This window comes from Mobula birostris (genome assembly GCF_030028105.1).
Source record: "Mobula birostris isolate sMobBir1 chromosome 1 unlocalized genomic scaffold, sMobBir1.hap1 SUPER_1_unloc_1, whole genome shotgun sequence".
Taxonomy (NCBI): Eukaryota; Metazoa; Chordata; class Chondrichthyes; order Myliobatiformes; family Myliobatidae; genus Mobula; species Mobula birostris.
In genome coordinates, this window is record NW_027274035.1 from 240871 (window position 1) to 266060 (window position 25190).

Here is a 25190-nt window from a genome sequence, read left to right on the forward strand (position 1 = left end):
AGCATCGTCCGGCAGATGTTAAAGAACCTCAGTCTCCTCAGGAAATAGAGACTGCTCTGACCCTTCTTATAGACAGCCTCAGTATTTTTTGACCAGTCCAGTTTATTGTCAAACTGTCAATAGTCCTGCAAAGGCAAAATGTATCTGGGTGCTTGGTGATGCATCTCCTCACCCAATACATGTATTTCATTAACTAATGTGATTTCACAAATTATCAGAAACTCAACAAACAGGATGAATGAATGCCATATCAGGGATGGAATGTAAAACAGAGAGTGTTAAAGGTTTCATTGCTGCTGTTTCTTACACCCATGCTGAGCTCATCAATTTCATCAACTTTGCTCAACTTCATTGGTGCTGTTTTCCTGCACCCATGCTGAGCTTGTTGATTTCATCAACTTTGCCTCCAATTTCCACGCTACCCTCAAATTTACTTGGTCCATTTCTGGCACCCCTCCCCTTTCTTGATCTCTCCATCTCCACCCCTGGAGACAGTCTACCTACTGATATCTTTTGTAAACTCACTGACTCTCCCAGTTATCTGCACTATACCTCTTCCAACCCTGCCACTTGTAAAAATGCCATCCCCTTCTCTCAGTTCCTCCACCTCCATCACATCTGTACTCAGGATGAGGCTTGTCATTCCAGAACAACTGAGATGTCCTTCTTCAAAGAAAGGGGCTTCCCTTTCTCTACCATCAATGCAACCCTTATCCATATGTCTTCCATTTCGTGCACATCTGCCCACACCCCATCTGCCCGCTGCCACGCCAAGGATAGGGCTCCTCTTGTCCTCACCTACCAACCCCAGTAGCCTCCACATCCAGCGCATAATTCCACACAACTTCAGCCACCTCCAACGGGGCCCCCCCCCTCGCCTCCTGCCTGTTTTCCGCAGTGATTGCTCCCTACACGACTCCCTTGTCCATTTGTCCCTCCCTATTGATCTCCCTCCTAGCACTTATACTTGCAAGTGGAACAAGTGACACACCTGCCCCTACACCTCCTCTTTCGTTATCATTCAGGGCCCCAAAAAGTCCTTCCAGGTGAGGCGATACTTCACCTGCGAATTATCTTGGGTATCCAGTGCTCCCGTTGTGGCCTCCTGTACATCGGTGAAAAAGCACAATCTCCCAATGGCCACCCTTTTCAGCATGTTCTCTACTGCCGTGAAGAGGCCACACTCAGGTTGGAGGGGCCACACTTTATATTCCATCCGGGTAGCCTCCAACCTGATGGCATGAACATAAATTTCTCAAACTTCCAGTAATGCCCCCACCCCTCTACCATTCCCCATTTCCTGATTCCCTCTCTCACCTTATCTCTTTAACTGCCCATTATCTCCCTGCTCTTCCCTTTCTTCCATAGTCTTCTACCCTCTCCTATCAGATCCCCCCCTTCTCCAATCCTTTATCTCTTTCATCAATCAACTTTCCAGCTCTTTACTTCACCCCCTCCCCCAGTTTCACTTATCACCTACCAACTTGAACTTCTTCCTCCCCTCCTCCCACCTCCTGCTTTGACTTGTCCCCTTCCTTTCCAGTCCTGAAGAAGGATCTTGGCCTGAAAAGTCAACTGTTTACTCTTTTCCATAGATGCTGCATGGCCTGCTGAGTTCCTCCAGCATTTTGTGTGTGTTGTTTGGATTTCCAGCATCTGCAGATTTTCTCTTGCTTGTGAAAGAAATACCATGAACAATTTCAATGAACACTCTTTTCATTACCATCATGGGTAAAGACCTACCCACCACTGTTGCAGGAAAGCAGCATTCATCATCGGGACCCCACCAACCAGGACATGCTCTCTTCTTGCTGCTGTCATCAGGAAGTAAGGTACATGAGCCGTAAGACTCGCATCACCAGTTTCAAAGTTTCAGCAACAATTATTACCACTCAGCCATCCGGCTCCTGAACAAAAGGGGGATAACTTCACTCGCCCCCATAATTGAAATGCTCCTACAACCAATGGACTCACTTTCAAAGACTCTTTAGCTCACGTTCTTGATATTTATTGCTTATTTATTTAGATTATTGTTCCTTCTTTTTGCATTTGCAGTCTGGTGTCTTCTGCACTCTGGTTGAAAGCCCTAGTTTGGAGGTCATTCACTGATTCTGTTATAGTTACTATATTCTATAGATTTGTTGAGTAGGCCCACAAAAAATGAATCTCAGGGTGACATATATGTACTTCGATAATATGGTGACATATATGTACTTCGATAATAAAATTTATTTTGAACTATGTCAGTATTTACCAAGGACAAGGTCATGAAGAATACCGGAGCATGTTAATATGCAAGGGCATTTTGAGATAAAGAAAGAGGTAGCATTGGGTCACTGGAATAATGTTAAGGTGAATAACTCCCCAGGTCCTAGTGGAATTTACACCAGGTTTATTGAGAAAGACAACAGGTGAGATTGCTGGGGCTTTGACCAAAATCTTTGTGTCCTCACTAGCTACAGACAAGGTCCCAGAGAACTATCAAATAGCTAATCTAGTTCTGTTTCCTCAAGAAAGGAAATAGGGATTTCACTCGTACGTAAAGACTGGAGAGGCTCACGTCAGTAGTAAGAAAACTATTGTAGAGGATTCTTGGCGATAGGATTCATGAGCATTTGTAAAACTATGGCCTAATTAGGAATAGACAGCATTCCATCTCCCACTAAAATAACAACTCAGATTCTCACTCTGGTACTCTTGTTTTGTCATTTATCATTTCTACAAAGCCTCTGGGAACATACTGATTGTTCAAAAAGATCACACATACCCCTAGAGCCCACTTTATAAGCTCCAACTAAACCCTTGCTCGTTAATGCAATTATCTAATTAGCCAATCATGTGGCAACTACTCAATGCAGTAAAACATGCAGACATGGTCAAGAGGTTCATTTGTTGTTCAGACCAAACATCAGAATGGGGAAGAAATTGTTCTAAGTAACTTTGACCGTGGCATACTTGTTGGTGCCAGATAGGGTGATATGAGTATCTCAGAAACTGATATCCTGGGATTTTCACACACAACAGTCTCTAAAGTTTACAGGGAAAGGTGTGAAAAGAAAACATCTAGTGAGCAGTAGTTCTGTGGGCAGAAATGCCATGTTAATGAGAGAGCGCAAAGGAGAATGGCCGGCTCTGGTTCAAGCTGACGGGAAGGTGACAGTAACTTAAATAATGACACATTACAACAGGGATGTATAGAAGACCATCTCTGACTGCAAAACACATACAACCTTGAATTAGGTGGGCTACAGCAGCAGAACACCACAAACATATAGTCAGTGGCCACTTTATTAGGTACAGGAATATTACAGTGGAGAGAGGAAACTCAGCCTAACTTTTTGTTTCCCTATTTAACCCAGAGATCTTTCTAGCACATCATACTTCATATTTGCAATTGCTTCCTTACAAGACCATCACCCCTTCATTTTTATCCCGTCCTTCTCATCTGAAAAATCCTGTTACCAGGGATATTGTGACACCATCTGTCTCTAACTTCCCCTTAGTATTCTGTGCCTTTGCTGCCAACTGGCACACTGAACAAGGTGCAGACTGTATGCCGAGGGATACATTCAAGTTTGGTGAAGCCACCACAGAGTCTTTGTAGGGAAGGACTACAGTGTAAGGATTTGCCTCCTCTGGGCATTGAGTGGGTGGGTCCTGTTTTACAGTCATTCAAACACTTTGTTGGTATATTGCTGAAGGAGGAGATGTGAGTGGCACTGGGGCATTGTAAGATAATGATTTGATTTTATGCTACAATAAAAACATAAGACCATAACACATAGGAGCAGAATGAGGCCACTTGGCCCATCAAGTCTGCTCTGCCATTTCATTATATCTGGTCCATTTCCATCTCAACACCAATCTCCTGCCTGCTTCCCACAACCTTTCATGCCCTGACTAATCAAGAATCTATCAATCTCTGCCTTAAATACACCCAACAGCCTCGCTTCCACAGCAGCCTGTGGCAACAAATTTCACATATTGACCACCCTCTGGCTAAAGAACTTCCTCCTCCTCCCCGTTCTAAATGGACATCCCTTTATTCTGAGGGTGTGCCTTCTGGCCCTAGACTACTCCACTACAGGAAATGTCCTCTCCACATCCACTAGGCCTTTCAACATTCGATAGGTTTCAACGAGATCACCCGAATGAGGAGCAATTGACGGCTCTGTGCCTTTACTCATGGGAATTTGGAAGAACGGGGGGTGGGAGGGGGGGATCTCATTGAAACCCATCAAATGTTGACATGCACTAAATGCATTTCATGTCTTTAATTATTATTAAAAAAACTATATTTTTGAAATTTAAAAGTCTGCAATTCTGCTATGAATAATTTCTTAGATTATTAGTTTATATACATTAACCAAAATCTCCCAAATTTCCTTCTCCTTCCCATCTCTATTTATACAGAAATGGCTTTCTATTATTGAATTCATCTGGACACTGTTCTGGTCAGGTTCAAATGAATTGTGTCACAAGAGAGCAGCTCCCTATACTCTAATAATCGTGCCAGTGCCCCACAATTTAAAGCCCTTGTCACACATGCCAGTTTGGGCCACAGATTTTCTCTATAGTTTCTTTGTTATATGGACTCAACTTATCAATACGGCTATAAAGGAGGCACAACAGCAGCTATATTTCATTAGGAGTTTGAGGAGACTAAGTCTGTCACCAAAGACACTCACAAATTTCTACAAATGTACCGTGGAGAGCATTCTAACTGGCTGCATCACTGTATGATACAAGGTGGGGAGGGCTACTGCATAGGATACAAGTAAGTTGCAGAGAGTTGTAAACTTAGTCAGCTCCATCATGGATACTAGCCTCCATAGTATCTAGGGCATCTTCAAGAAGCATTGCCTCAAAAAGGCTGCATCCATCATTAAGGACCCCCATCACCCAGGTCGTTCCTTGTTCTCCATGCTACCATCAGGAAGCCGGTACAGAAGCTTGAAGGCAAATACTCAATGATTCAGGAACAGCTTCTTCCTCTCTGCCATCCGATTTCTGAATGGACATTGAACCCATGAACACTACCTCACTACTTTCTTTTAACTACTTTATATATAATATATACACATCTATACATACGCATACTTACTGTAATTCACATTCTTTCTTTCTATTATTATGTATTGCAATATGCTGCTGTTGCTAAGGCAACAAATATCACAACGTATACTGGTGATATTAAATCTGACCCTGTGATTTCTTTTTTTGCACGCAATCTTGTACACTGCTCCACTTACATATAGACACTGCTCATTTTAAGCCCAAATTTTTAAATATTATTCTTGGCTCCTCAGTGATTCATCCCAGAAACATGCCTTTCACCCCACTTTATCCACTCTTTTGCCCATTACACAGCTAGCATTTAGGGCAGCAATGAAGGTCCTCTGTCTCTGGTGGTGTTCAGGGCTTCCTTCATCATGTCAGTAGCTTCGTCTCAGTTTATTACAGCTGCAGGGATGTGGACTACAAATTACAACAGGAAATAGAAAAGGCTTGTCAGAAGGGCAGTGTTATGATAATTGTGGGGGATTTTAACATGCAAGTGGATTGGGAAAATCAGGTCAGCACTGGATCTCAAGAGAGAGAATTTGTAGAATGTCTGCGAGATGGCTTTTTAGAACAGCTTGTTGTTGAGCCCACTAGGGGATCGGCTGTACTGGATTGGGTATTGTGTAATGAACTGGAGGTGATTGGAGAGATTGAGGTGAAGGAACCCTTAGGAGGCAGTGATCATAACATGATTGAGTCCACTGTGAAATTAGAAAAAAAGAAGCCGAAATCTGATGCGTCGGTATTTCAGTGGAGTAAAGGAAATTACAGTGGCATGAGAGAGGAACTGGCCAAAGTTGACTGGAAAGGGACACTGGCGGGAAAGATCGCAGAGCAAGACAGGTATATTCCAAAAAAGATGAAATTTTCGAGTGGAAAAAGGATGCAACTGTGCTTGACAAGAGAAGTCAAAGTTAAAGCAAAAGAGAGGGCATACAGGGAAGCAAAAATTAGTGGGAAGACAGAGGATTGGGAAGTTTTTAAAACCTTACAAAAGGAAACCAAGAAGGTCATTAAAAGAGAAAAGATTAACTATGAATGGAAGCTAGCAAATAATATCGAAGAGGATACTAAAAGCTTTTTCAAGTATATAAAGAGTAAAAGACAGGTGAGAGTAGATATAGGACCGATAGAAAATGATGCTGGAGAAATTGTAATGGGAGATGAGGAGATGTCAGAGGAACTGAACAAGTATTTTGCATCAGTCTTCACTGAGGAAGACAGCAATATACCGGACACTCAAGGGTGGCAGGGAAGAGAAGTGTGCGCAGTCACAATTACGACAGAGAAAGTACTCAGGAAGCTGAATAGGCTAAAGGTAGATAAATCTCCTGGACCAGATGGAATGCACCCTCGTGTTCTGAAGGAAGTAGCTGTGGAGATTGCAGAGGCATTAGCGATGATCTTTCAAAAGTTGATAGATTCTGGCATGGTTCTGGAGGACTGGAAGATTGCAAATGTCACTCCGCTATTTAAGAAGGGGGCAAGGAAGCAAAAAGGAAATTATAGACCTGTTAGCTTGACATCCGTGGTTGGGAAGTTGTTGGAGTCGATTGTCAAGGATGAGGTTACAGAGTACCTGGAGGCATATAACAAGATAGGCAGAACTCAGCATGGATTCCTTAAAGGAAAATCCTGCCTGACAAATCTATTACAATTTTTTGAGGAAATTACAAGTAGGCTAGATAAGGGAGATGCAGTGGATGTTGTATATTTGGATTTTCAGAAGGCCTTTGACAAGGTGCCACACATGAGGCTACTTAACAAGATAAGAGCCCATGGAATTACAGGAAGGTTACGTACGTGGATAGAGCATTGGCTGATTGACAGGAAACAGAGAGTGGGAATAAAGGGATCCTATTCTGGTTGGCTGCCGGTTACCAGTGGTGTTCCACAGGGGTCAGTGTTGGGGCCGCTTCTTTTTACATTGTACATCAACGATTTGGATTATGGAATAGATGGCTTTGTGGCTAAGTTTGCTGACGATACGGTGGAGGGGCCGGTAATGCTGAGGAAACGGAGAGTCTGCAGAGAAACTTGGATAGATTGGAAGAATGGGCGGAGAAGTGGCAAATGAAGTACAATGTTGGAAAGTGTATGGTTATGCACTTTGGCAGAAAAAATAAACGGGCAGACTATTATTTAGATGGGGAAAGAATTCAAAGTTCTGAGATGCAACGGGACTTGGGAGTCCTCGTACAGGATACCCTTAAAGTTAACCTCCAGGTTGAGTCAGTAGTGAAGAAAGCGAATGCATTGTTGGCATTCATTTCTAGAGGAATAGAGTATAGGAGCAGGGATGTGATGTTGAGGCTCTATTAGGCGCTGGTAAGACCTCACTTGGAGTACTGTGGGCATTTTTCTCTCCTTATTTAAGAAAGGATGTGCTGACGTTGGAGAGGGGACAGAGAAGATTCACTAGAATGATTCTGGGAATGAGAGGGTTAACATATGAGGAACGTTTGTCTGCTCTTGGACTGTATTCCTTGGAGTTTAGAAGAATGAGGGGAGACCTCATAGAAACATTTCGAATGTTGAAAGGCATGGACAGAGTGGATGTGGCAAAGTTGTTTCCCATGATGGGGGAGTCTAGTACGAGAGGGCATGACTTAAGGATTGAAGGGCGCCCATTCAGAACAGAAATGTGAAGAAATTTTTTTAGCCAGAGGGTGGTGAATCTATGGAATTTGTTGCCACGGGCAGCAGTGGAGGCCAAGTCATTGGGTGTATTTAAGGCAGAGATTGATAGGTATCTGAGTAGCCAGGGCATCAAAGGTTATGGTGAGAAGGCGGGGGAGTGGGACTAAATAGGAGAAAATGGATCAGCTCATGATAAAACGGCGGAGCAGACTCGATGGGCCGAATGGCCTACTTCTGCTCCTTTGTCTTATGGTCTTATTATGTCCATGTTGACCATCAATTAATCATCTAATCCTATATCTAAGCACTTCGTCTGTTCCTTTCAATGTCATAGCAATTCAGGTGCTTGTCTAGACCAGTGGTCCCCAGCCACCAGGCCGTGGACTGGTACCGGGCCGCGAGGAAAAGGTACGAGTCAGCTGCACCTTTCCTCACTCCCTGTCATGCCCACTGTTGAACTTGAACGCACGCAAGGTCATTACCCACGCGAGGACATCAGTCGGTCATTAACCTACAACTACCTGATAAATAAAAAAAACAAATGTCGCTTGAGAGTTTCTTTGGAAGAGATGGTAGGGGACATAAAAGGCCTAACGATGATGATAACGCAGAGACAACTGAGGCCGAGACTGCAAAAAAAAGAAAGCTTCCTTCAACAGAAAATACAACAAGTCATACATAAAATATGGCTTTATTGCGACCGGTGACTCGCACGCTCCAAGCCCCCTGTGTGTGATATGCGGAGACAGGCTGTCTAATGAGGCAATGAAGCCCTCAAAACTGCTTCAGTACCTTGAGTCCAAGCACCCTGCACTTAAAGACAAACCCGTTGAGTTTTTTGAGTGGAAAAAACGTGAGCAAGCGGGACAGAAGCAAGTGCTGAGAGCCACCACTTCCACAAATGCTGCTGCTCTGAGAGCGTGGTACTTAGCGGCTAGTCGTATTGCTAAGGCTAAGAAGCCTTTCACAGTTGGTGAGGAATTGATTCTGCCTGCTGCCAAAGACATGTGCCGTGAACTGTTGGGAGAAGCTGCAGCTAACAAGATGGCACAGGTTTCTCTTTCAGCTACCACAGTTTCGATGATATAGTGGAGGACATCGAAGCACAGCTGTTGGAACGGCTTAACGAGTCTGGTTTCACTACCCGAGTCAAAGAGGTTGCTCCTGAATGCCAGTCTACACACTGTGTCACACACAGGGAAATGCTGGTTCGCCGAAAAATGTCACTTGATCTTAACAGCGTATTGAATGACGTTGTTGAAGTTATCAATCACATCAAAGCAAAAGCCTTTAACTCACGTCTGTTTAAGCAGCTCTGCGAGGAAATGGATGCAGAGCACAAAGGCCTTCTCTTACACACTGAGGTCAGGTGACTACCAAGGGGGAGAGCCCTGGCCAGGGTTTCTGAGTTAAGAGAGCAGCTACAGAGATTTCTTTCAAGAAAAAAGTCAGCACTGGCAGTACACTTCAGTGATGAGGAGTGGATAGCAAAACTCGCTTATCTGTGTGACATCTTCAACCTGCTCAATGAACTCAATTTGTCACTTCAGGGGAGAATAACAACTGTCTTCAAGTTGGCAGATAAAGTGTCTGCTTTCACAGCCAAACTGGAAGTGTGGGGACGGTGAGTGCACAGGGGCATATTTGACATGTTCCCAACATTAGCTGGGATTCTGGGAGAGACTGAGGCTGCACCATCCTTCTCACAGCTGGTGCGCGATCACCTGTCTTCGCTGTCGACAGAATTCGAGCGTTACTTCCCCACCACAAATGACCCAAGACTTGCAAAGGAATGGGTCCGTGACCCATTTGTGAATGTCCCCGGTGAATCATCCATGTCAGCACAGGAAAAAGATCAACTCCTCGAGCCTGCAAATGACGGCGGGCTGAAAAGTACGTTTGACATAACATCTCTGCCGGCATTCTGGATCAAAGTCAAGGCTGAATATCATGAGATAGCCACGAAAGCACTGAAAATGTTGCTTCCATTTCCAACATCATATCTCTGAGAAGTGGAGTTTTCTGCAATGAATGCAACGAAAACTAAATTGCAGAATAGACTGGACATAAGGAACCCCCTTATGACTTATAATTGACTTATTACTATATTCATGCGAGGAAAATATGCACTGTGTGTTTAATATTAAATTCATTAGATAAACTCTTTTAGAAACAAAATTGAGTGTATTAGCCACTGATGAGTGACTTATAGTTGACTTATCACCTATTTTCCGATAGTGATTAACCACACCGCCCCCCCCCCCCGCCCCCCACTGGTCAGCCGGTCCGCAAGAACGTTGTCAATATTAAACCGGCCCACAGTGCAAAAAAGGGTTGGGGACCCCTGGTCTAGACAGTCACTCTTTAAATGTTACAAAAGTATCCACTTTCACTTGGCAGTCCACTGCAGACTCCACCATACTGTGAATGGAAAAAAAAATTCCACTGGTCCCCTCTAAACTTCATACCTTAAACCTATGGTCTCCAGTTATTGACATCTCTGTTATACAGAACACATGCTGTTTGTTCTGAAGACAATCAGAAACATATCCAATCCATTGTCACAACAACTTCTCCTCCAGCACAAGGAGATACCATTAGTTCTGACTGTTGGTAGTACACAATCAGGATTCTATGCTGTATATTAGATTTTGTAAAAATGGAAGTCCTAACAATTCCAAGTGACACTTTAACTTTTTGTGAGCTTGCAGCATGTATGGTATCTGTACAAGTTAAACACCAGGTTTGTTAAATGTTTGCTTATAGTGGTTGGATCTTCTTTGGCCTCAGGCACCAGTGGCATAAGAACAGAAGACCAAAGAGTTTATCTGTCCCTGCGTGACTCTAAATGCTTGTGGATTGAATCCCTATTTATCGAAAAGCCTTTTGCTTAGTTCTTAGGACTTCACCTATCCCAAGGAATCACAATCAATCGGTGCCTAGGAGGGACCCAGGGTTTGGGTTTGGGTATTTGATCCTCCACTATTCCACGTGGGAATTTAAACTGGAGGTGGCAGTGTTTTTTTTTTACAAGGTTGAGTTGTAAGCTCGACACCAACCTGGCATGGATGGACAGCACGCTCAGGAGCGGTCTGTCACTGGATCGAACTCGGGAACCCCCGTTCTCGAGCCCGGAGGTTCCCAAGTTCGTGAGTTCATTTCATGAGTCAGAATTCGGAGCTCCCCCAACAACAGCCACAATCAAGTTCCCCATCAACAGCAACAATTAATTGGAGACTAAGAATCATGAGCCCCAAAATCTCTGTGGAAATCTTTGTCTACGAGTATACCATTGAAAAACAAAAGAACTACTTCTGATCAAGATGGCACCTGTGTATAACGCTCCTTCAGTCGACATCTTCTGGATAGATTATGAAACCATATGTTTCACTTCTTTTATTTCTTTTACATTTGTTTTATTTTTATCTTGATTGTGATTCTGGAACTGTTGATTTACAGTTTGGAGATCATTTGGGTGTTTCAGCGCTCAGCAGTCTCCAAGAGGATTCCAGGAGGCAGAGACAGCCTACACGAATCTCGTGGCAAGACTGTTGGACAGCTGTGGGGTGCGAGCCAAAGTTTGATTCTATTTCACGGATTAAAGCTTCCATTGTTCGGCGATTAAAGCTACGAGGGAGATTGAAATATCTAGGAAAATGCAGAAGGTGAACACCAGCCTTTTGATCATTGGTGGGATCACACTGCTGCCAGAGAGGGGACACTGTCTTTTGATTGCTAGGGGATTACTCTGCTATCAGAGAGGGGAGACTGCTTTTTGATCATTAGTGAGATCACTCTGCTACTGGAAAAGGGAGACTACCTGTTAATTACTAGTGATGTTGCTCTGCTACGGGAGAGGGGAGACTGCCTTTTGATCCTGGCGAGATCGCTCCGCTATCAGAGAGGGGAGACTGCCTTTTGATCGCTAGTGAAATCACTCTGCTACCGGAGAGGGGAGACTGCCTTTTGATCGTTGGTGAGATCGCTCTGCTGCCAGAGAGGGAAAGGCCTGCCGCTGTGTCCAAAGAATGTTACCCAGCTTTTCTGTGTTTTGATATAGTTTTTGATATTGTGTTTTTTGCCCAATCTTTCTTGTTTTTCTTTGTATGCGGGGGAGGGAGGTTTGCAGGTTGATGTGCCTGTTCTGCTTTTGTTCATTTTTTTGTGCGCAGAGGAGGGATTTGGGGGTTGATGATTCTACTGTTGTTCTTTTCTTTCTTGGTTTCGTGGCTATCTGGAGAAGAATAATTTCAGAGTTGTATACTTCGATAATAAATGAACATTTGAAACTTTTATATATTTATTCCATACATCCACTTCATTCCTATTTACAGCCTCCTGATGAATGGAATTGAGTATCAACCAGTCACTTTGATTGTTTGCTTGTACTCACTGTATCTAAAATGGTACAATTTGTTTTCTGTACTTTGCTGGTCATACATACTTGGAATGGAATCATCCGAGAGAAGAAGATGATACTTAAATTTGAATCAATTTAGTATGGTTATAATCATATGGAAATTGTGAGGTGCTGTTTCAATAATGCACCAATCTTGTATTTTCATGAGTCACACACAAATGAGTAATCTGTTGTTTAGAGTAATAATGACATATGAAAGCAGTTGAACAGCAATTATTCAAAACATTGCAAAGTTCATAGTTACTTCAGATGTCAAAATTACATATATAGTTCCACACAAATTTTAAAAGTACATTTACGTTGAAAGAAGCAGACCCATTACATATTTAGCACCCCATTCAGAATCTTCTATGATAAACATGAGAGAGGCCTCCATTGGTCAGGTTCGACCACAGGTGGTGCATCCTAGCTGTCTAGATATGCAAGCCAGGGCGGTACAAATATGGAGAACAAGCTGTTGCCCACGCAGCAAGCTCCCCCTCTCCACACAACTAATGAGCCCAAAGGAATAGCAGTGACTGATGCAGTTTGGCACCAGCAGTATCGCTGGAGTTGCCAGTCAGCTTTGAACTCAACATAGGGCAGCCTTAGATGATAAACATGAAGATTCAATCAATCAAGCAAAGGAAAATGAGACTGCTGCCTGCCCTGGCAGTGACTGAATCTGATATGAATGAAGAGGCCAGTCAACATCAGGTTGGCTATGCGGTTGAGGACCTGACTGCTGTGGAAACACAATGGGCTGAATGTTACTCCAGAACGTATTACAAACCAGAGTTTGGAAAGTATTCCACTGAATAAATTACACTCCTTTTTGAACTTTTCAGAAAACTCTTAGAAAATAACATTATAGATCAGATTACAGTGGAACAATGAAAAGAGGCAAGTAAAACAAAAAGATAATTGGCTAGGAAACAGTGCTGATGAGTCTTGAGAGACAATTGAGACAAAATATAAAGTACACTAAAAAGAAATGACATGGGCTCAGATACTTCTTATGTTGATCAGAAGTTTACCAGATCAAAGTATGATTTCCACAATGAGTACCTTCCAGTTGTTGACTGAGTCCAAGGTTTATCCTGTCTAGTTTCTTCAGACTGGAATGTTTTCTTACTGAAGCCAAGCCCAGCTCTATCATATATACAAGCCTGTAGGATAAGAGAAAGTAAAAGGCATTTCTGAAGGGATGATGTATCGAATGGTCTTATTTTATCTCCTGAGTATCATTTCCTTTGTATGAGATATGCCTAATAAATAAGAATCCTTTCATCAGTGGTATTAGGATTGTAACTGGGCCATAGTAATATTAAGTAGATGAACTCACAACCCAGATGTACAGAAACTGTAAAAATGAGACCTAAGGTACATCTCTTGATACCTTTGCATAAACTTAATTTTGTTAATAGAAACAAAATGCTTGATCAAGTATCAGCTAATTAATTATTCCCCAAAACATCAGCCTAGCTTTTCCACACAAGCATCCAGCAGAGCAGAAGCATTAACTAAAGCGCTGCCATCACAACAAATTACATCCCATACACCCAGGCACATGCACAACAGCTGTAGGCATCTTAGCAATGTCCATCAGGATGGTGCAGACCTCCATGGGTACCCAGCTCCTCGCTTTGAGCCTGCAGCAGACTGACTCAGCACAAGTTCAGTAACCCTGGTGAAATCATTGGGAGGAAGTGTTTTTGAAGAATGGCCTGTCAACTGTTATATTTGATTTAGAGCATTATCGCACATGACCCACGATGTTGTGCTGACCTTTTAACTTATTTTAAAATCAACCTAACCCTTCCCTCCTACACAGCCCTCCATTCTTCTATTATCTATGTGCCTATCTAAATGTCCCTAATGAAACTGCCTTAACCATCACCCTTCCAGGTATGTTCCATGTACCCATGGCACTGTGTAAAAAGTTCAGACATACTTTGATAACTTTGAATAAGCTTAAATCGTTAAAACTTCAGGTATTTTGTGTTTAATAATAATTGTTAAGATATGCTTTTATATTTTTACTAGTTCTAGAGCTATTTTGAACAGTTACATTCACAAATATTTGATGCCATGGCAGCTTTTACGTGGCTGGTCACATGCCTTTTGTCAAAGCCTTTCTGGGATTAATTCTGGCTTCTTATAGTCATAGTCATACTTCATTGATCCCGGGGGAAATTGGTTTTCGTTACAGTTGCACCATAAATAATTAAATAATAATAAAACCATAAATAATTAAATAGTAATATGTAAATTATGCCAGGAAATAAGTCCAGGACCAGGGTATCTGACCTTCCAAGGGAGGAGTTGTAAAGTTTGATGGCCACAGGCAGGAATGACTTCCTATGGTGCTCTGTGTTACATCTCGGTGGAATGAGTCTCTGGCTGAATGTACTCCTGTGCCCACCCAGTACATTATGTAGTGCATGCAACTTCGACAGCATCTTCTTTTCAGACACCACCGTCAGAGAGTCCAGTTCCATCCCCACAACATCACTGGCCTTACGAATGAGTTTGTTGATTCTGTTGGTGTCTGCTACCTTCAGCCTGCTGCCCCAGCACACAACAGCAAACATCCTGGCCAAACTGCTGTACTGCCTGACTCTAATCCCAACAATACACATGCAGTGATGAAAAAGACAGAATTATACTTCCATACACAATGCGAATATAAGTGTTGAAATCAAATGCTCAAAAGCAGTCTATTATAGCATCAATACATAGAGATTAAAAGTGTAAATTGTTGCATCTTGGCTTTCAATTGGCCACATACAATTAAAATGCTGGATTATTCAAATAACCACTGATTCTTCCTCCCCACATACTTTTGGAAACAATTCCAGCTCCTTTCACCTGGCAGCTATGCCTGACAAAAGACACTCTCCAGATCATACTAATTTAAGGCATAGGACTCAGCCACTTGCTCGATTACATCAATACATTCTAGACTCAATCACACTTCCTAGCTCTACCAGTGCCGAACTTGGTATTTTGTAAATATATTGAAGGCTCAACCATCCCTTTCAACTTTTCCATTCTAAATCCCTACCAGGCAAAACGTTTAAAAAATATATTAATTCCCCAATAGACCTTCCACTACTTCACCTCAGAATCAGGTTTATTATCACTAACATATGACATGAAATATGTTGTTTTGCAGCAGCAGTACAATGCAATACATAAAATATACTATACATACATTTATAACTATAAATATACTAATATATGTATATACGGTAGTGCAAAAATAGAGCAAATATTGTGAGGTAGTGTTCATGGGTTTGTTCATTGTCCATTCAGAAATCTGATGGTGGAGGGGAAGAAGCTGTTCCTAAAACACTGAGTATGTGGCTTCAGGCTCCTGTACTTCTCTCTGCTGGTAGTAATGAGAAAAGTCCATGTCCTGGCTGGTGAGGGCCCTTAATGATGAATGCCGCATTTTTGAGGCATCGCTTTGTGATGATGTGCTCGATGGTGGGGAGGTTAGTGTCCAAGATGAACTGTATAACCCACTGCAGCTTTTTCCGATCCTGTGCAGATGGTGACGCAACTAATTAAAATGCTCTCCATGGTACATCTGTAGAAACTTGCTAAAGTCTTTGCTGACATATTAAAGACTCACTGAACTGATTCATCTCCCCTCAGTTTCTTTTGCACTGAAGAAAAACTTCTCCAATCTTGGCAACACCCTTGTAAATCTATTCGGCACCCTTTCTAGAGCCATCTCATCTCTCCTATAGTGCACTGATCAGAACTGTACACCGCACTGTAGTCTGTTTTATGGAGTTCAAACAATCTATCAACTCCTGTATTCTATGAGTTAGCCAATTAAAGCAAAAATTCCATCTGCCTTCTTAAGCAACTAATCAGAAATCATGTTTAATATCACTGGCACATGTTGTGATACTTGTTGTTTTGCAGCAGCAGTATATATATAAAATAAGTAGGCACTACTTATGAGAGCAAAAAAAGAAATAGTGCACATGGGTTCATTGTCCATTTAGAAATCTGATGGCGGGGAGGGGGAGAAGCTGTTCCTAAAACGTTCAGTGTGGGTCTTCAGGTTCCTGTAGTAGCAATGAAAAGAGGGAATTTTGTGCCTATGTGTCCAGCCATTTTCAGTGTTTTCTTTCTTATTCTGTTTCCCATCCCCAAATAAATTACCTCATACATTTTAGACCAAATTCTATTTGCAGCCTTTGTACCCACTTAACACTCCACAGATATTTTCTTGTAGATGGGAATATTTTTCCCTCAGTATTAAGGACTTTATTAACTTACACCTCGGACTTCAACTACTGCACAGAGTCTTGTCATCTTCAGAAGTTTTCGGATGACTCTGCCATAGTTGGATGCATCAGCAAGGGAGATGAGGCTGAGTACAGGGCTACGGTAGGAAACTTTGTCACATGGTGTGAGCAGAATTATCTCCAGCTTAATGTGAAAAAGACTAAGGAGCTGGTGGTAGACCTGAGGAGAGCTAAGGTACCGGTGACCCCTGTTTCCATCCAGGGGGTCAGTGTGGACATGGAGGAGGATTACAAATACCTGGGGATACGAATTGACAATAAACTGGACTGGTCAAAGAACACTGAGGCTGTCTACAAGAAGGGTCAGAGCCATCTCTATTTCCTGAGGAGACTGAGGTCCTTTAACATCTACTGGACGATGCTGAGGATGTTCTACGAGTCTGCGGTGGCCAGTGCTATCATGTTTGCTGTTGTGTGCTGGGACAGCAGGCTGAGGGTAGCAGACACCAGCAGAATCAACAAACTCATTCGTAAGGCCAGTGATGTTGTGGGGATGGAACTGGACTCTCTGACGGTGGTGTCTGAAAAGAGGATGCTGTCCAAGTTGCATGCCATCTTGGAAAATGTCTCCCATCCACTACATAATGTACTGGGTGGGCACAGGAGTACATTCAGCCAGAGACTCATTCCACCGAGATGCAGCACTGAGCACCGTAGGAAGTCATTCCTGCCTGTGGCCATCAAACTTCACAACACCTCCCTTGGAGGGTCAGACATCCTGAGCCAATAGGCTGGTCCTGGACTTATTTCATAATTTACTGGCATAATTTACATATTACTATTTAACTATTTATGGTTCTATTACTATTTATTATTTATGGAGCAACTGTAACAAAAACCAATTTCCCCCAGGATTAATAAAGTATGACCATGACTATGACTAACTTTGGTATTAACAGCAAACATTGTACTTGCTGTCCCAACTGCTCCATCCAGGAAAATCAGAAAATATAACATACTTGTAAAAGGTAATGGGCCAAATTTTGTGGCAGTCTGGACAGTGAAACTAGTTACATTTGCAATAGTCACACTGTAGCGGTGTGCTACACACAGCGCTAGAATAACCACACGGAGTCGGTGAGTTGGAGTTGCGATAAAAAGATTTATTCGCGGCCTGCTTTAAAGCCTTCCCGTTCCCGCCCTCCCTGGGGTGGGATTGCTGTGGGGAATGCATATTCCCAGACCCTTCCCGTGTGGGGGATTTTCCCCCTGCTGGTGAAGATGGCCTGGTGTCCTTTTTGGGGCCGGCCCTCTGCCTGCGTGCACGGTTTCGTGAGCCGGTTCGTGTGTGCTACAAAGTGGGTCGCCACATAAACCCCCCCCCCCCCCAGAACCGGCAATACCTCCCCCAATGTCCACAGTCTGGATCGGCCTCTGTTTGGGAGGTCTGCCCCTGCGCCACGGTGCCTGAGCCTGGACCGGCTGTGCCACGTCAACATGGGCTGGTTTGAGTCGGTCCACCGTGAAAACCTCCTCTCTCCCCCCAATGTCCAGCATGAACATGGACTCGTTGTTCCTGATCAGCTTAAACGGCCCCTTGTAGGGTCACTGTAGCGGTGCCCGGTGTCCGCCCCGTCGTACAAAAAGAAACTTACAGTTCTGCAGGTCTTTGGGTACGCAGGTCGGGCTCTGTCCGTGCTGTGAAGTGGGGATGGGGGCCAGGTTACCGAGCCTCTCCCGTAGTCTGTCCAGGACTGCTGTGGGTTCTTCCTCTTGCCCCCTTGGGGCTGGTATCAACTCTCCTGGGACGACCAGGGGTGCGCCATACACCAACTCGGCCGATGTGGTGTACAGATCTTCCTTGGGCGCCGTGCGGATTCTGAGCAGGACCCAGGGAAGCTCGTCCACCCAGTTAGGCCCCTCCAGGCGGCCCATGAGAGCCGATTTCAGGTGACAGTGGAAGCGCTCCACTAGTCCGTTCGACTGTGGGTGGTAGGCAGTTGTGTGGTGTAGCTGTGATCCTAAAAGGCTGGCCATAGCCGACCACAGGCTGGAGGTGAACTGGACGCCCCTGTCGGAGGTAATGTGGGCTGGTACCCCGAAGCGTGCTACCCAGGTTGCGGTCAGTGCTCAGGCACAGGATTCGGAGGTGGTGTCGGTGAGCGGGACTGCCTCTGGCCATCTGGTGAACTGGTCTATCATAGTTAGGAGGTACTGCGCTCCTCGCAACACTGGCAGGGGCCCCACGTTATCCACATGAGTGTGGTCGAACCTCTGACGGGTGGGTTCGAACTGCTGCGTCGAAGCCTTGGTGTGCCGCTGCACCTTGGCCCGTTTGGCACTGCATGCACGTTTTGGCCCATTCACTGACCTGTTTATGAAGCCCATGCCACACGAACCTGTTGGCGACCAGCCAGACGGTTGTCCTGATGGAGGGGTGCGCTAAGTTGTGAATGGACTCGAAAACCTGCCGGCGCCAGGCTGCTGGGACGACGGGGCAGGGTTGGCCGGTAGCTACGTCACATAGTAGGGTCCTCTCACCTGGGCCGACGGGGAGGTCTTGAAGCTGTAAACCGGAGACCGCAGTCCTGTAACTGGGGATCTCAGTGTCTGCCTGCTGTGCCTCTGCCAGCGCTGCATAGTCCACCCCCGGGACAGGGCCTGTATGGTCGGTCGGGGTAGTGCGTCGGCCACGACGTTGTCCTTTCCCGAGACATGCCGGATGTCCGTCGTGTACTCGGAGATGTAAGACAGATGTCGCTGCTGGCGGGACGACCATGGGTCGGACACCTTCATGAACGCAAAGGTTTGTGGTCTTTAAACGCGATGAAGGGCCTACCTTTTAAAGAAGTCCCTGAAATGCCGGATTGCCAGGTATAGTGCCAATAGCTCCCAGTCGAAAGCACTGTATTTGAGTTCGGGTGGTCGTAGGTGTTTGCTGAAGAACGCCAGGGGTTGCCAGCGACCCTCGATGAGTTGTTCCAGCACTCCACCGACTGCTGTGTTGGATGCGTCCACCGTGAGGGCAGTAGGGACATCCGTTCTGGGGTGCACTAGCATCGCGGCGTTTGCCAAGGCTTCTTTGGTTTTAACGAAAGCGGCTGCGGCCTCTTCGTCCCAGGTAATGTCCTTGCCCTTACCCGACATCAGGGTGAACAGGGGGCGCATGGTTCGGGCTGCTGAGGGGAGGAAACGGTGGTAGAAATTCACCATACCCACGAATTCCTGCAGGCCTTTGATTGTGTTGGGTCGGGGGAAGTGGCGGACCGTGTCTACCTTGGCAGACAGAGGAATTGCCCCGTCTTTAGTAACCCTGTAGCCCAGGAAGTCGATGGTGTCGAGTCCGAACTGGCATTTGGCTGGGTTGATTGTAAGGCCGAATTCACTCAGGCGGGAGTAGAGCTGGTGGAGGTGGGGCAGATGCTCTTGACGACTACAGCTGGCTATGAGGATGTCGTCCAAATAGATGAATGCAAAGTCCAGGTCGCGTCCCACCGCGTCCATTAGCCGCTAGAACGTCTGTGCGGCATTCTTCAGACCAAACGGCATTCGGAGGAATTCAAGAAGTCCAAACGGGGTGATGAGTGCTGTTTTGGGGATGTTGTCCGGATGTACCGGGACTTGATGGTATCCCCGGACGAGGTCTACCTTGGAAAAGATCCTTGCGCCGTGTAGGTTTGCTGCAAAGTCTTGAATGTGCGGCACAGGGTAGCGGTCTGGCGTTGTAGCCTCGTTCAGTCTGCGGTAGTCACCGCATGGTCTCCAGCCCCCCGTTGCCTTGGGCACCATGTGTATGGGGGAGGCCCATGGGCTGTCGGACCGTCGTATGATCCCTAATTCCTCCATCTTCTTGAACTCCTCCTTCGCCAGTCGGAGCTTGTCCGGGGGAAGCCTTCGAGCACGGGCGAGGAGGGGTGGTCCCTGGGTCAGGATGCGGTGCTGTACTCCGTGTCTGGGCATGGCTGCCGTGAACTGCGGTGTCAGTACTGACGGGAAATCCGCCAGGACCCTGGTGAATTCGTCGTCGGACAGTGTGATGGAGTCCAGGTGTGGGGCTGGCAACTTTGTTTCACCCAGGGAGAACGTTTGAAAAGTCTTGGCGTGGACTAATCGCTTCCCTTGCAGGTCGACCAGCAGGCTGTGGGCTCGCAGAAAATATGCCCCCAGGAGTGGTTGGGCTACAGCGGCCAGTGTGAAGTCCCACGTGAACCGGCTGGAGCTGAACTGTAGCCGCACCGTGCGTGTGCCGTAGGTTCGTATTGTGCTGCCATTAGCGGCCCTCAGGGTGGGTCCGGGTTCTCTGTTGCGGGTGTCGTAACTCGTTGGGGGTAAAATGCTGATCTCCGCTCTGGTGTCGATCAAAAATCGGCGTCCCGACTGCTTGTCCCAGACGTACAGGAGGCTGTCCTGATGGCCAGCCACCGTAGCGATCAGCGGTGGCTGAGCCTTAGTATTTCCCGGGAATTTGCAGGGTGGTCTACAACAGCGGGCCTCTGGGCCCCACCGCTGGTGGTAGAAACACCATTGTTCGTTGGGCTCTGCTGCCGGGCCTGGTCTGGTCTGTCGTTGGGCATGCAGCTTGGTGATCTGTGCGATGGATGCCCCTCTCTCCTTCTTGGCATTCCACAGCACAACTGCCTGGGCTGCCACGTGTCGGACAGCAGCAGGCACATGTCCTCGGGCAGTTGCTCTAGGAACGCCTGCTCAAACATGAGGCAGGGTTTGTGTCCTTCAGCCAGGGCCAGCATCTCGTTCATTAATGCTGACGGCGGCCTGTCTCCCAAACCATCCAGGTGCATTAAGCGGCGTGCTCGTTAGCGCCGTGAGAGTCCGAAAGTCCTTATGAGCAGGGCTTTGAATGCTGTATATTTGCCGTTCTCCAGGGGCGACTGTATAAACTCCTCAACTTGTGCAGCAGTCTCTTGGTCGAGGGAGCTCAGCACGTAGTAGTAACGAGTGGACTCCGAGGTTATCTGCCGAATGTGGAATTGTGCTTCTGCCTGTTCAAACCACAGACGGGGTCTCAGCGGCCAAAAGCTTGGCAGTTGTAATGAAACTGCGTGAACAGATGCGGCGTCGGTCATCTCTGGACCAAATATTGTTTGGGCCATCGGGGTCACCAAATGTAGCGGTGTGCTACACACAGCGCTATAATAACCACACGGAGTCGGTGAGTTGGAGTTGCGATAAAAAGATTTATTCAAATTTCGCGGCCTGCTTTAAAGCCTTCCCGTTCCCGCCCTCCCTGGGGCGGGACTGCTGTGGGGAATGCATATTCCCAGACCCTTTCCGCGCACGGGATTTTCCCCCTGCTGGTGAGGATGGCCTGGCGCCCTTTTTGGGGCCGGCCCTCTGCCTGCGCACGCTGTTTCATGATCCAGTTCGTGGGTGCTAGAAAGTGGGTCGCCACAACACAATGAAACTTACAGCAGCTTCTAGAGTACACTCTTTGATGCAAAAGCCTCAGGCTAAGCACTACAGACCTCACCAACACTGTTCAGTCTTTTCAAATTCCTGTCAATCCTTAAACTTTGCTATCTGATGATAAAGTAATGCTGAAATCAACTATCCCTTGGTTGTAATGGGATTGGTATGTCAATCACTGAATAAATATATTGATATATAACATCAAATGCACTGTCATTACATGCTCTTTGTTACCCCCACATAAAATTCAATTAAGTTTGTCACATTTAACAAATCCATGTTGAACATCCTCAGTTAACATCTGCCTCCCTAAATGCTGATTTACGTAAGAATTTTCCCAACAATTGTCCCTCTACTAATGACAGATCTGCACTATTGTTCTACTAATTTTTCCCTTTTTTAAAACTATCTTAAATTTCCCAATGTCTTTTCTCTGCTTATAGTGTCATAGAGAAATAGAAAAGTACAGCACAGAAACAAGCCTTGGGCCCATCTAGTCTGTGGCAAACCATTTAACCGCCTACTCCCATCGCTGTACATGGGGATTGCAGCCCTCCATACCCCTGCTATTCATGCACCCATCCAAACTTCTCTTAAATGTTGAAATCGAGCTTGCAAGAATCACTTTTGCTGGCAGCTTGATCCACGCTCTCACAACCCTCCAGTGAAGAAGTATCCCCTCATGTTCCCCTTAAACTTTTCAACTTTCCACCTTAACCCATGACCTCTGGTCGTAGTCCCACCCAAACTCAGTGGAAAAAGCCTGCTTGAATTATACCCCTCATAATTTTGTATATCTCTATCAAATCTCCTCCCAATCTTCTATGTTCCAACGAATAAAGTCCTAACCTATTCAATCTTCTCTCCAGACCCAGCAACATCTTTGTAAATTTTCTCTGTACTCTTTCAACCTTATTTATTTTTTTCCTGTACTATCATTACTGTATGTATTATCATTTCTAATATTTCACAGTATTTCTCTACTATTTCACAGTAAATGCTTGTATCAAGCCTGTATTCACTGGAGTTTAGAAGAATGAGGAGAGAATCTCATTGAAACCTATCAAATATTGAAAGGCCGAGATAGAATGAATGTAGAAAGGATGTTTCCAATACTGTGGGTATCTAGGACCTGAGGGCACAACCTCAGAATACAAGGATGTCTCTTCAGAACAGAAATAAGGAAGAATTTCATGAGCCAGAGGGTGGTGAATCCGTAGAACTCATTGGCACAGACAGAGGCCAAGTCATTAGGTATATTTAAAGTGGACGTTGATCGGTTCTCGATTAGCAAGGGCATCAAAACTTGGGGTTGAGACGGATAATCAGCTGTGATTGAATGGCCAAATGACCCAATTCTGCTCCTATGTCTTATGGCCCTATCTGTAGAGAGAGCATGCAAAACCTAGTTTTCCACTGTCTATCTGTACACATGACAATAATAAAACTATTATCAATGACCTTCCAGTCTAGATCAACGTGGGGTCCACAGACTCCTCAGTTAATGGTAAGGGCCCATGGCATAAAAAAATGTTGGGAACCCCTGGTCTAGATTAATGATCCAAACCCAAAACGTCAACTGTTTCATTCCCTTCCAAAGATGCTGAGTTCCTCCAGCAATTTCCCTTTTGCTCCAGTGAATCTTAGCCCTTGAAAATGTTCATCTCTCAGGTACAATGCTGTCAATGGCATGAACATCAATTTCTCGAACTTCCGGTAATAACCCCACCTCCTTTTTCACCATTCCCCATTCCTGTTCCCCTCTCTCACCTCATCTCCTTACTTACCCATCACCTCATTCTGGTGCTCCTTCCCTTTCCCTTTCTTCCATGATCTTCTACCCTCTCCTATCAGATTCCCCCTTCTCTAGCTCTTTATCTCTTTCACCCATCAACTTTCCAGTTCCTTAACTTCATCCCCCGCCCCTGGTTTCACCTATCACCTACTACCTTGTACTTCTTCCTCCTCTCCCCCCACCTTCTTACTCTTGACTTCTCATCTCTTTTTGCCAGTCCAGATCCAGATGAAGGGTCTCATCCTGAAATGTCGACTGTTTACTGTTTTCTAGTAGATGCTACCGCCCGCTATTCCTCCAACATTTTGTGAGTGTTACTATGTTTTTATCAGATCTAACTCCATATATTCTTTTCAATTCTACTTCCCATTCCCATATGTCAGTCCTTGGCCACCTCTATTGCGGAGATGAGGACCACTGAGATTGGAAGAGCAACACCCTTATATTCCATCTGGGTAGCCTCCAACCTGATGGCAAGTTCAAGAAACTTCTGGTAATTGCCCCCCTTCACCATTCTCCATTCCTGTTTCCCTCTCACTGTATCTCATTACCTGCCTTGGTGCTCCTCCTCCTTCCCTTTCTTCCATGGTCTTTGATCCTCTTCTATCAGATTCCCCCTTCTCCAGTCCTATGTCCCTTTCACCATTCAACTTCCCAGCTCTTTACTTCACCCCTTCTCCCCTCCTCCCCGTTTCACCTATCATTTGCCACCTTGTACTTCTTCCTCCCCTCACCTTCTTATTCCGACTTCTCAGAGTGTTACTTGCAATACTGATCCCGTAGCAGCCACCTGCAACCAGCTCTGTCCTTCACTCACATCACAATCCAATCACTGACATCCAGGTAGATCCCAACCAGCTGAAATCAGTGCACAAATCTCCCCCATCAAGCTAGCAGTCACTCCCAAACGTACCTGGGTTATGAGGGACACGTCCTTTTGAATCGAGAGCCATACATCAGAAGACATACCAGTGGGAGCATCAAATATTACTAGGGAGTAGATAGATATTTTAAGTTAGGTGGTAGATTGGATTTCAAACTAACCCATATTTAGTTCTGAGCTTTCATAACGAACAAACATTTCTATTTTTAAGATTCCAAATGCATTTCATAAAGAAAAGTCATCTAGTTGAAAAGGATGGTAGGACATTAAAGGAAAATTATTCAAGTGCATTTGAGAAAGGACGAGAGTAGTTAGAAATTCAGTTGTATTAAATTAAGCATTTGTTGCATAGAATTAGCTTCAAGTATTAAATAAAAAAGAGCACTTTAATTCAAGCTCACCAAACTTTGTGCATTGCACTTCTCCACAAAATTCAATTTAAAGCAGCAAGTTTCATTTTCAAACTTTTAGATCAACACTTGTAACAAAGGAACAGATTTGAAGCATCTGCAGAACTTCTTGTGTTTACAATCCAGGAAATTACTAGAAAATCTCACAAATTGTTCTGCAATCTAAACTGACACCAAACTATTCAACATAAAATCAGTTCAGGCAGTGTGAAAGTGCATTCTCTGTACCTTTCTCCTGACTCCAGACTAGGCCTCATTTCCTAACATTCTGCACTTCTCATCGTGAAAGCTTGCTGAAAGCTCT

At 45.0% G+C, this 25190-nt stretch overlaps 1 protein-coding gene across 2 annotated transcripts in view; it reads right to left on the minus strand.

Moving 5' to 3' along the window:
- Nucleotides 1-25190, minus strand: part of LOC140191983 (uncharacterized) — a 194720-nt gene that overhangs the window by 120823 nt on the left and 48707 nt on the right. For both annotated transcript variants that reach the window (XM_072249887.1, XM_072249886.1), the window contains 2 exons: nucleotides 24507-24583; nucleotides 13172-13272 (listed from right to left, as the gene is read on the minus strand). In XM_072249887.1, the coding sequence (XP_072105988.1) occupies nucleotides 13172-13272; nucleotides 24507-24583 (178 nt within the window). The remainder of the gene's footprint in view (nucleotides 1-13171; nucleotides 13273-24506; nucleotides 24584-25190) is intronic.